Below are 13,573 nucleotides of genomic sequence, written 5' to 3'. Positions count from 1 at the left end.
GAAATCAAGAGATTTAAATGTTGACTAATTAACTTGAATGAACAATCAAGCTAATTGTCTATGGATAATGATTGTTCATTGTTCATTCATTGGATTTGAACAATTTTTAAATCAATGGTTTACAATTAATGGAATTCATTTGATATTATCAAGAAGCTTAATCCATGATTATAATCAATTCTAATCCAATGAATGAAACTTTTTTTTCTCTAAAATTTAGATTAATAATGTTACCAATATTATGCAAATCAAATAACAATCAAATCAATTTAAATTGTTGCAAATCAAGTTTCGTCTATTTGAGTTCACGCTTATCAATATTAGCACCTTATAAACCTGATGGTCAAGCATTATATAGACATTACAATGGACCACACCTTGGATTATGATGACAACTGATATTTAAAGATGATGAGGTGTGGATATGATTTGGAATTGTTTAAATCTTTGAAATTTAATCAAATCCATTTCCGGAGATTAGTATAATCCTTAATTTCTCTAACAATTTAAAGCTTATATATGGATATTATTACTTATAATTAAGATAATTTCGATCCACTAATTAGTAAATTAATTGATAAACTCTTTGTATCTATGAATTTGCCAATAATTAGAGTAAAATTTTCTGTGATATTCAAGTTCTTGATTAGCTTAACTATCAATTGATTATGTTAATGGTGAATATGATGAGGATGATGAGGATGATGAGGATGATGAGGATGATGAAATACTTTTGTAGTAAAACTTGAAAAGTGAGAAAAAAGTAAGAGAAGATAAAAGAGGAGGAGAGAACAGGTAAACTTTTTTTTATCTTCTTTTTCATTAGAACTTTTTTTCTTCAAATTCGAGAGAAAGAAAGACTCACCCATAAGATGGCGTACAAATCGTTTTCTCTCTCTTTCTATCATCCTTCTCATCGTCTTAATCATCATCATCATTATTATCATAATCTATATTGAATTTTAAACTGTTCAGGTTTGGCCTTAAACAACAACGAAACGTTCAAATATCAACACAACGAAATTTAAGTTAACGAAAAAAAAAAATTTTCGTTCTTCCAATTGAACCAAATTATTTATTTTTTATTTTCGTTCAACTTTCAAGTTAATTAAACCTTTTTCTTTCACTGATTAACAACAATTAACTAATAACAATCATCTCAAATTCTGTGTGAATAAAACTGTCCAAGTTTTGATCAATCTCAAGGATTATTATCATTCTTAATCATGGTTAATCAAACTCAAATCGAGACAATTACAAGTATACAAGACGACGAGGTGAGTTGATAAAACTTTTAATTGTTAACCATCAATAGTTAGTTAATTGTCTACAATTAGAAGACACTGAATGAGAATAGCAAAAAAACTCGTTGTTTTAATGGTCAATTGATTTGTAATAACTTTTGATTCAATCAATTGGTTATTTAATGATAATCAATTTAAAATTGAAAAGTTAATCCGATTGTAACAATTTAACTCGATGTAATTTTTTTAATTGTTGAACATTGAATAGTCTAATCTTACCAATGAGTTGGATTATTTTTCAGATTGATTGAAATTCAATCAAAATGTTAATCTTATTATCATCTATCAAGGATAACTTTTTTTTAGAAAAAAAAATCCTTGATCAACTGATTTATCCAACTAATTGTTAATTTACTGATTGCAATTACTATTTAATCACTTGTTGTAGTAGTTTAATAACAAGTTTCTGATCAAAATATCAATTTAACAACATGATTTAGTTCAATATCAATTATTAGGCCTCAAGAATCAAATTTAATTTCACCAAATTTATACAGCATATACTTAGATTTAAATTGCTTATTAATAAATTGACATAAATTGTTGATATATTAATTGTCAGGATGATCAATAATTAGATATGATTACATTAGACATTAAGAAAAGTTGAAACAAAGTTTAATTTTCAAAATGATTTTGATCCAGTTTTGGTAATTTAAAAGTTGATCTAATTTAAATTTGTTACAATACATTTAAAAGCAAAACTAATTGAATTATTTATCATTAACAGATTTGGTCTGAAATTGATTTCTTTAATTGTAATAATGATTTAATGTTAAATGATGGACACAATTCACCGGCACCTAATTTGTCAACATTATCAAGATTATTACAACGACAATCAACAACAACAGCAACAACAATTAACTGTAATAGTGAATCAATGAAAGGTGATCAAATTAATGGGATAACAACAATTAGTAACAATTTACTATTTGACGATAAATCAAATATAAAGATTGAAAATGTTCAATCAGTGTTAACAATTAACTGTGATGGTCAACAACAAGAAAATGAGGTCAATAATCATAAGAATATAAATGAAACAATTAAAAACAATAATGATGATAATCTGCATAATAACAATGACGATTTAACTAATTGTGATAATAATAATTCACTGGATATAACAATATCAACATGGAATCAACATATTGTATCAAGTGCCAATCAACAGTCAACTAATCATCATCTAAATCATCATCAACACCATCACCATGATAATAATATTATCTGGTCAGATAATATTGATAATAATTCACGTTCACTATCATCAAAGGTCAATCAATCAACAGTTACAACAAACACGATGACCAATAGTAATACTTTATCATTATCATCACCTGATGAAACTTTAAGCTTTTTCTGTGATTCATCATTGAGTGATCATCATCATCAACAACAACAGTCAACCAATCATCATCATCATCATCATCATCAATATGATGATTTTACTTCCCCCTTGGTCAATGCTTTAGGATCAATCAATGTTGAATCATCATCATCTTCACCCTCGTCTTCAACATCAGCATCCTTAACAATGAGAGCAAGTTTATCATTGATAACTCCATCACCTTCATCAATATCATCCTCATCTTCATCTTCATCACCACCTCATGAATTACCTTCAATCAATGGATATTCATCTTCTTCCTCATCTTCCTCGTCATCATCTTCTTCCTCCTCATCACCATCATCTCCTTTTGATTGTAACAACAACAACAACAATCAAAGTAATAATACCAATGGAAATTTAATTTCTTCGTTAATATTTCCTTCAATTGGATCTCAAATGTCACCTCCATCCACACCTCCCAATGAAACTAAACCTTTTTTCAATCTCTATCATCATAATCAATATTCAACTAATCAACCAACAACTAATCATCATCTTAATTCATTTAACCATCAACTAACCTCATCATCATCGCAACTTCAATCTAACCATCAGCAACAAATGTTGACACAAAATGGATTACAATTATTACCTGTAAACGTTAATAACTCAAACTATTCCGTTAATCCGGTTGTTTATTTAAGCAACACCGATACTCAGCAATCCCAACAACAACATGGACATCATGCCAACACTGCCACTTACACATCAACTGAATTTACTTATCTAACACCGATACCAACAACTCCCGTTTATGTTTCATCTGGTTTAACTAAACCTCCATCACCATCATTTAATGATCAGGAAATGTTAATGATAACTTCAGGTCATCTTAATCAACAACAGCAACAGAGCTCAACCCATCATCATCCTCATCCTCATCATCCACATCATCATCATCAACAACAACAACAACAACATCACCAACAAGATCATTCATCTAATAATAATCTACATAATCTAAATCAACACATTGGCCAATCAAACAATAGTTCCTTTGAATCAACAATCACAATTAACCAAACACCAACCAGCAATGGACAACAACAACAACAATCTAATTCATCACCTTTAATTGTATCGATATTAACTAAATCAAGTCCACCAGCAAAAATTGAACAACAAACTTCAACATTGACCCGAAAACAAGTGACCACAACAATGATACCTTCAGTAGCATCAACAACAACAACAACAATCAGTCAATTGCCATCAACAATTAAAGGATCATCACCAATCACCATAATCAACAATAGTAACATGACAACATCAACAGCTAATAACAATAATAGAAGTAAATTAAAATCAGCCCAATCAACAGAGTTAATTGTAAACAAATCAACGAGCAATTTGAACCGTTCAAATGTGATACCTGGAAATCGTAATAAAAAGGTTAAAGTTCACTATTGTTCCTACAATGGATGTGAGAAAAGCTACTCGAAATCTTCCCATTTAAAAGCTCACCTTCGAACCCACACCGGTGAGAAACCGTATCACTGTAACTGGAAAGGGTGCGGGTGGAAATTTGCCCGATCCGATGAGCTTACCCGACATTTTCGTAAACACACCGGTGACAAACCTTTTCAATGTCGACTTTGTGAACGAGCATTTTCCCGTTCAGACCATTTATCCCTTCACATGCAGCGACACACTAACATTTAATCATCACACCAATTGTTATCTAATCATCACGATAATATTAAGAATGCTAATTATTATATAATGATAATATAAACTCTCCAAATATAAACACAATTAAATCCTAATGATATCAATATATATTAATATTAATACTATTACATATAAATATTTTTCTCTCGAAAACTTTTTTTTATAAGAAAAAACTTTTTTCGTTTATATGAAACTTTTTGTTTACTTTATTGTAAAACTCAATTGTTTGTATATGATAATAAATATCTATCAACATTTTAATAATTGTCAACAATTAATGATGAAAATCATTTTCTACCTCATCAATTGTAAGCTATTATTGTTAATTGTTGCATAATTATAACATTTACTTTACTAATTAATACTAATCATAACAATCAACTGTTTAAGGAAAAAAAAATATCAAATTTTATTACTTTTTTCTTACCTAAATGTTAATTATTATGATTATTGAATAGATTATCATTAGATGATAATACTGTTGATTCACAATTCTGATTGTAATTCAGATTAACTTTATCATCATTTAAATCATCATCATTATTATTATCATCATCTTGATTAGTTTATTTCAAGAATCAGTCCTGGAAAACTTTAATCAACTTTCATTGTTACTATTGATTTAGTTTTGTTTTTCCCAACAACAATTTAGTTTATTGTTTGTATATTAACATTGTTATCAACCAATTAAATCTGATTAATTTGTTATTAGCTCAATGTTAATTAGTTAATTATTATGCCCTTAGCCCTTTAATTTAGTTGCGGATCAATGAAAATCAATTGATTACAAAGATTAACAATCAAGTTTAACTTTTTGTTGTGATTTTTTTTTGTTTGCCATTGATTTGATTCAACGTTTTCTTCACACGCACTTTTTTAATTGTAATTAGTTGATTGTTTTACAGAATACTTGATCAAGGGTTTTATTAACATGGGTAACATTGGTAATTAACTTTATCGGATAATAAATAGCAACAATTTAAATCACGAGAGAGAGAGAGAGAAACATTTAGCTTGTTGATTTAGCTTTTAGCTTTAATTTTCTCGTTGATTGTTATCAATCACTTTTCGTGATTAATTTTTTTGTTTGTTCGTTGATAATTATCGTTAGTTGCTTAACTTTTTAAAACAATTTAATTTTACCTCAATTAACATCCAATGACAATCAATCAAATGAAGTATAACAATTAAAATATACTCAAAAATTGTCATTAATTTACTTTTTCTTCTTGTTGTTGTTGATTGTTGACAATTTAACTGATCATCATCATCATCAGAATGAAAGTTGTTAATCATTGAAACAGAAAATGAAATAAATTTGGTCAAAATTTCCTGTCAATAATTACAATTAACTATCTTACCATTTAATTGTATACAACAACAACAATCTATTACCATTATCATTGAACACAACATTTGACAATCTAAATCAATCTGATCAATTATTTAATTGTCTCACATACAAAAAGCTAAATCATGATTAATTGTTAAATCATTTGAAAGAGAAGAAGAAAAAAAAAACTTTTCCATCTCATATTTAATAACATAATCTAATATTCAAATGCTGACAGTTGATAATCATTGTTATTGACCTAATTGTTACTATTAGACCTTAAATTAGACATTAATCATTTGACCAAATGATCAGATTATTGATCATGAAAAATTATATAATCAGTGGTAACAATATAATAATAATAATGATATTGTTCAATCATCAACATATTGATTATCACAATTTACCAATGAATGGAAAAAATTTGAATTTTTTTTTCCTTTCAATTTGTTTCATTGAAGTTTGTTATTAAAACTTATATTGAAATCATGATAAGGATGATGTTGATGATGAACAATTTGATTTTTGATTATATTGTTTGCTGATTGTTGCAATTAACTATTGATTGACTAAATTAATGATCATATATTGGATAACAAAGCAAAGGTATTCATAGTAAACGATTTTTTATTAATGGGATCAAGTCCATTGAAGGTCAATTCTTGTAAATAGTTAAACTTTTTGTTTCTCATTAGGTCAACAATTAACAAAAGATTAGTTTCAATGATTAATAACAATTTAAATAATAATAATAAATAATCAGTATAAATGAGCAGGTAGATGATTATTATCATTAATTGTAAATAAAGAAAATGATATTTTAATTTAATTGGAAAAACTTTTTTTTTAATTATATCGTTAATCAAATGAGAGAGATGAAAAAATCCTTGAGAATCAGTTTGATCTTGATTATTATTAATTTCAATGTTTGAATTGATTAGAATAGTAGATTTCAGTTAATTGTTCAACTGAGTTAATTGTCATTTTGTTTACAGTTTGACTATTTTTAATTGTTAGCAAAGTTTTTTTTTTAAATTGGTCAATAACAAAAATCAATAGTTAATCATGATAATCGTTTCGTTTAATTTGAAAGTAACAAAATTTTTCAACTCATTTAAATTCAACCATCATAATCAATTAATTGTCGTTTTTGTCGTTCGTCTCACTTAACTGATTGTAATTTAATCTGACTGGTTAAATGAGCATCTAATTGGTTATTGGATTAGTTTCAATTACTTATTAATTTTGTATTAAATTTCCCGATTATGATCAGTTATTTGAGAAACAGAAATTTAATTTCTTTCCCGTTTTGTTGGGCAACAAGATTGTTAATTATTCTGCTGATGATAAGCGTTGGTCTTTTTTTACTTCATTTCGATTTTTGGATTTGAAAAACGCGCGTTTTTTGTTCTCGAATCGACTGAAAATCCAACTAGTTTAATTCTTGCCCACTAGATGTCATCCACTTCTCGTCGATGTTCAAACTTTGATCACAATTTAAATTACGAAAAGTTTAATCATCTATTTGTAGAATCCCTTTGAAAGTGATCAATCAATCATTTAAGAGTAACAATGAGACAATAATTTAATGGAGTTTAAAGCGATTAACTTTCCAAGGGAAATGATAAATAATCATATTGATCCGCTGGAAGTTGATAATCAGACACTTTTGGAAGATTTTAATTTCTAGAAAATTTACAATTAACTGATCAATGAACTTAAATTTTGTTCTTGGATGATAACAATAATAATAATTGGTACTTCTCTTTGATTGATAGTAAATTATTTAGACTTTTCTCATGTTGAACTTTGAGAAATTGGAACGATATGGAAAGTGTAACAACCTGAACAATTAGATTACCGCAATTTAGATAATCTTTATTAAAGAGAAATGAAAAAGTTTATTGGTCTTAATCAATTCCATTTACTCAGGTGAGATTCTAATTATCCTCATGTACTTAGTGATTTACTGTTTCTTCACCTTTGTTTCCTGACTAAATTCAGTGACCCTTAATTGTTTGTTTCCTCAGTCAATTAAGTAAATTAACTTCAAAGTAAAGTACAAAAAATTGTATTTGTAAAACTGACCAGTTAATCAACCTTGATAATGAACCTAAACAATATACAATCTGATGATTAGATTAAGATTAAAATTGGATTGTAAAAAATTGTCCATTGGTCAAGACTTTTGACCCAATCAAAAAGGTCATAAATCACATGTCGAGAATAAAAAATCGTCCTTATATTATGAACTTTCACCCAGCGATCAAAGTGAAATTGAATAAGACAATTTATAACACAGAATTGAGATTCTGATTCAAATTAAATCAACTTGAATTCTAAACCTTTAATTATCCAATTAGCCAACTATCAACGTCCAAACAATCAAATCAATATTGTAAGAGTTGTTAACCTTTGTTTGTTTCAATATCTGATCAAAATTAATTACAATTGTAAGATTATCTTGTTATTAAATCACAATAAAGGAAAAAGTAAAATAAAACAAATCCATTTAAACCTTGACATTAATTTCTCATGAGATTTTCTTATAATTAACTGATCGTTACAACGATGATTGAACGGATCTAACAATCAACAGAAAGTGAGAATTAAAATTTGTTCAAGTTCATTTTCCTTTAATTGTAAAGTTGATTGTCCTTTAAGAGACTTTTATATCTAGATGATTTAGAATCGGCGTAAAGTCGATGACAAATATCGAGAATTAAGCAAACAGCCAATGTGAGTATCGACATGAGCCAAAAACAAGGCTCGAAGATCATTTGAACATAAGAGCCGAACAGTAAATCGTCAAGAATGGCAAACCTAAATGGGAAACAATTAACAATAGAAAAGACAAATTAACTTAATAATAATCGAAATAGAAAATGAAACCGATAATTAGTTGAGACAATTTAACCATCTCCAGTTCCGTTACCTTGAAATTAACTTTTTAGTTTCGTCTTAATTATCACATTGATTAGTGAGAAACTTTCTTTCAACAAAATTGATTATTAATCAATTTCCGATAAACGAATATTAATTATCTCTAATTGTAACATTGATTAAGTAACAATTAAAACTTACCATGATGAAGTGCTGTAATAAAAACCATGAACCAGAATAATAGATAATATCACAGAAAGAGGTAAAGTTAATCCATAATTACGAGTCATTAATAGTAACTGTTATTAGAGAATTAAATTAGTTAACTAACAATTAATAAATCATTTGAAAATATTTTCATCAAAAACAAAAAAGCATGGGCACAATTAAGAAACAATTGAGACGCTAATTGTTGGTTTGGGACAACAATTAGATGATAGATTTTGACAATTTTTTGAGTTGACAAAGAGTCCTAATGGTTTACTTAATTAAGTGAAGGTTATTTGTTAATTGTTAATCAAGGGAAAGGGGATAAATTGAATCATTGAATTAATTTTAGCTCAAAAAATGAAATTAAATGAAATTGTGACAATTAAGAAACTAAGTAAATCAGGTCAAGAGCAAATTAAGATTGTAAGTCTTTCAGATTTTGTTTTTCTATTACAATTAGTTAATTGATTGACTATTTAAGAAGCAAATTAGATTAATGATTGAATTAAGGTTAGATTTGTTAAAAGTAATTTGAAACAAAACAATCAATTTAAATTGTCAAATCGATTATCAATAAATATAAATTGGCAAATTAAACTAATGGAACAGTGAAAATTAATATCAAATGATTGACGTAATTAGCAATCATCATCATCATCACATTGATTTAAATTGTACTTAATTGTTAAGATAATAATTAAGATTAACTAAAAGGCTAAAGGTTAGTAGTTAACATTGGGTGTTAACAATTAAGTTAATCGGTTTAAATTTAATTCACCTTAAGGTTTACAAAGGTAACCATTGTAATAGAAGCCATGTTACCGAAATAAATTAATCCACCAGTCTAATTAAAAGGTTAATTAGTGATCATTGAGAAGATTATTAAGAAAATGATTGTTAATTGTGACAATTTACCCGAGAATTGATTTCATCTTCATTTTGAAAGTAAATATATTTGAATGAAAGTAAACATATTGATCCATTAATTATACCAGAAAGGAACCAAATTAAATATCGTTTAAAGTTCATGTTGAAATTAAGATGATTAACCCTTTGGATTTAATTGTAAATTTGAGTTAATTGGAATTAGATTAACAAGTTGATTAGTTGATTTTCTTACCAGTAAAATCGAGGCTCTTTTTCCAACAAGGATTCTGGAATATTTTTCTCGGAAAGAGCATAAATCGCCACAGGGAATGCCGTTAATAGTAAATTATAAAACATCAATAAAACTCCGTGAAAAATTGACTATGAAATGATGACAATTAGTTAATTGTTGTGGGAAGAAAATTGAAATTTTTCAAGATAACTAACCTGAGCTGAATAGATACAATCAAATGAGTATAAAAATAATGGAGCCACCAAGGTTGAATTCTGTCAATGAAAAGATCATCGATTCGTTAATTGTGTTGGATTTAATTGTTGGAAAAGGTTAATTACTTTGTAGAAAAAGTATTGGATTAAATTGCTAATGCGAACGTAGTAATAATGTCCATGGATTAAGATGATCCTTTTAAGAAAACTAAATTGTGCAAATGCTAAATCGCTACTATTAGCCGCTTGTCTACCCTCTTTACCGATCAGTCCAAAGCCGATATCGGCTTCTTGTATCATACTGACATCATTTGCTCCGTCACCAATTGCTGCGGTCACTGGTCGGGTATCACTGTTTTTGATCATTCGAACAACCTGTTAATCAATAAAACATTTATCGAATTAGAATTAAATTCTAAAATAGTTGATTGGTTAATTACTTCAGCTTTTTGAATTGGTGACATTCGAGCACAAATGACGGCTGAACATTTGAGACAAAGAGATTGGAACGGTAATTTATGATTTTTCATCGCAATAAATAAGGTTTTACCATCGATGATAACGGCAAATTGCTTGGAATCAGGGGTAATCTCTTTACCATTGGTAATTTGTTCAATTTGATTAAGATAATTATCAATTGCTTTTGAACATGAAGTCGCCTCAACGTGATCAGTTAAACTAAATCGTATCAAAGATGAATCTAAAAGTGAAACTGAATTAGCAACATCAACAGCAGTCTCTGTTTTATCACCCGTTAGAATCCAAATCTGATACAAAAGAAACGTCAAATGTAAAAGTTAATTGTTATCAAATAAGAAAACCAAAGAAACAGTCAGAAAATGATTAGATAATCTCACCTTAATTCCAGCTAATCTTAAAGCCGAAATCGTGTCTTCAACTCCTTCTTGTAGCTTATCCTCAACACCGGTAGCTCCAAGTATACTGAAATTAGTCTCATGTTTATTCATAACATTTTCCATCTGTAAATCAAGATAAACTAATTGTAACAATTAAGATGCTTCCAATGGTTGATTTCTACCCCTTAATCAATTTGATTACCTTTTCTTTCCGTTGGACTAAACTTAATGAGGCCAATCGCAATTCGTCACTGAACTTTTTGTACTCCTCTTCAGATAGAGATTTCCAAGCAACAATTAACGTTCTCATACCTTTTCTAGCAAATTGTTCAATGTGTTGATAAGTGAGTGTTACTTTCCCTTTAGTGGTCAATGGCCTCATCACCGTTTCGGCTCCTTTGCAAATCCAAATGATTTTACCTGAAGAAAAACACAAAAGAAAACCAATTCTCCATTAATCCCAAGAAAAGTATCAATCGTTTAATCCAAAAAACTGGATTAAAAAACCAAAGAAAAGAGATAAACAAGCTAACAACAATTCTAAATGTAAACGTTGTGATCAAATTGATTGTTGACAAATCGATGAAAACACTAATTAGATTGAGTAACAATCGATTGTCTCAGCTGATTGAATAACGATTAGTTGACCAATACAACCAACTAACTATCGTCTTGTTATTTTAGCTAATTGATTTTCACTCTTCCATCACAGTTTAGTTAATTGTCTTCTTTGACTTTTAATTGTAAAACTTGTTAACGAACCTTCAGCCGATTTAACCATGACTGACATTCGCTTTCGATCCGAATCAAAATGGAAAATATTTAATTTTTTAAATTTTTTCTTCTTATTGTGAATAATAATATCGCAATAATTTTCATCAGAATTATCCAGAATTACATCATATCGTGATGCAGCCTCAACCAAAGCCGTTTCATCAGGTGAATCACCTTCCCATGATAAAGATGAATTACAAAACGTTGAGATTGATTCACTGGACAGTTTACCCGTTGGTCTACCTGTTGATGATGATTTATCTTTATTCCTATTACTTTGATTTGTTAATTGTTGAGGTCGTTTAACTTTAACTGAATTACATATACACAGGGCGATGAAAAAGTCTTTAACCTTTTCCTTTACAACGGAAGTTAACGTTAAAGGTAAATTGACCGATGTATCTGAATCTTCCGATGCCAATTGAAACAATTCCCCGTCAATTGAGGCACATCTAAATTTCATCACATTCTGAGTTAATGTTCCCGTTTTATCACTGAAAAGATATTCAATCTGACCAAGTTCCTCATTTAAATCTGATGTATTCATGATTGGACGGTCAAAGGTTATCGGATTAATGAGATTACGATCATGAATCAATGAATAGGTTCCAATCAGTTTAACCATTGAAAGTGAAACATATAAACTTATCGGAATAAGGAACGAGTAAAGGATAAAGAAGGAGAAATATTCACCAACCTCGTCCTTGGAGATCGTGAAATTTTCAGAGGTCAGATAATCACCTAAATACCAATAATCTTCATGTGAATTTAAGATGAACCGGTGAGACTTTGATAATATATACGAGAGAGTGGTCAATGCAAAGAGTACGATAAAATAGCCAACCAGGTAAACATTAACTTTCCTTTCAACTGAGGTAAACTTATTGGCCTTAATTTTACTGTTTAAGGCCATTTTTGTCTCGATACCAACGTAAACCGCTATACCGTAAACGTAATCAGGTGTAACAAGACGTGACCCTCTTAGAAGTAAATTATTTGGACCAAGTGAGATACACAATTGACCCATGGTCAGTACACCAACAAAATCATATAAATCTGAATGTGGCTCTTCAACTTGTATTGAACCTTTAATTGTTTCAGGTGGAAAATCAATTGTTGTCTCTTTTAATGGATCTTTATCACCGAGCAATTTAACAGGTAAAGCAATTGAATCTTTCATTTTAACATTGGTCTCACCATCTAAATTTGCCGTTATTATACCCGCTTTAATGGCCTCATTATTGAACGAGATGAAAACACAATCACAGGGAATCTCATGGTGAGACTTTAATTTAACAATATCACCGGTAATTATATTCTCAGATCGAATACGTTTAAATTGTTGACCCACTAGGACCGAAATCTTTTTCAGGTTAATTAATAGGTCACTTTTTTGCCGAAGTAAATCTTCATAGGCTTGTTTTATCGCCGTTGTACCGATAACAATCATTAATGGGATGATGGAGGTCATCGGATTAAAGGGACCACGAAATATTATTTGGAAAATTGATAATATGAGAAAATAAAAGTTGGCCAATCGGTGGAACTGTTCAAATAAATTTCGAGGTATAAAACTGAACCAAGTGTATTTTCGAGTGGATATTTTATTCCGATGATTGGCACCGGCGCTAATTTGATCTGAATGGCAAACAACGTTCCTCCAATTGATTGGTATCGTTCGGTTGGTTCGATGGTGACTTTTTTTACCTCGAAACATGATCAATAGATTTAATTATTTACAAGCAAATGAGAAGGTAAACAAAAAAAAATCTCCCTCGAATTGATTGTTAAATTAACTATCGATATCTTTGCTAATTAAGTTGACAAA

General features: G+C 29.0%; 2 protein-coding genes across 2 annotated transcripts; one reads left to right on the top strand and one right to left on the bottom strand.

Moving 5' to 3' along the window:
- The first annotated feature begins 883 nt into the window (after positions 1-883).
- LOC128395950 (Krueppel-like factor luna) lies at positions 884-4,632 on the top strand. Its single transcript, XM_053356446.1, has 2 exons — positions 884-1,277; positions 2,035-4,632. The coding sequence occupies exons 1-2, from the start codon at positions 1,227-1,229 to the stop codon at positions 4,360-4,362; spliced, it is 2,379 nt and encodes a 792-aa protein (XP_053212421.1). The 5' UTR covers positions 884-1,226; the 3' UTR covers positions 4,363-4,632.
- A 3,379-nt stretch (positions 4,633-8,011) lies between these two features.
- LOC128396051 (phospholipid-transporting ATPase IF-like) lies at positions 8,012-13,462 on the bottom strand. Its single transcript, XM_053356572.1, has 11 exons — positions 11,734-13,462; positions 11,174-11,391; positions 10,972-11,094; positions 10,555-10,881; positions 10,241-10,489; positions 10,115-10,174; positions 9,921-10,048; positions 9,716-9,851; positions 9,579-9,644; positions 8,792-8,889; positions 8,012-8,530 (listed from the first exon to the last, which is right to left on the bottom strand). The coding sequence occupies exons 1-11, from the start codon at positions 13,460-13,462 to the stop codon at positions 8,344-8,346; spliced, it is 3,321 nt and encodes a 1,106-aa protein (XP_053212547.1). The 3' UTR covers positions 8,012-8,343.
- Positions 13,463-13,573: the final 111 nt, after the last annotated feature.

This window comes from Panonychus citri, unplaced genomic scaffold, assembly GCF_014898815.1.
Source record: "Panonychus citri isolate SS breed McGregor unplaced genomic scaffold, ASM1489881v1 Contig00142, whole genome shotgun sequence".
NCBI lineage: Eukaryota > Metazoa > Arthropoda > Arachnida > Trombidiformes > Tetranychidae > Panonychus > Panonychus citri.
Note: the sequence above shows the minus strand (reverse complement) of the source record. Positions and strands in the feature narration are given on the sequence as shown.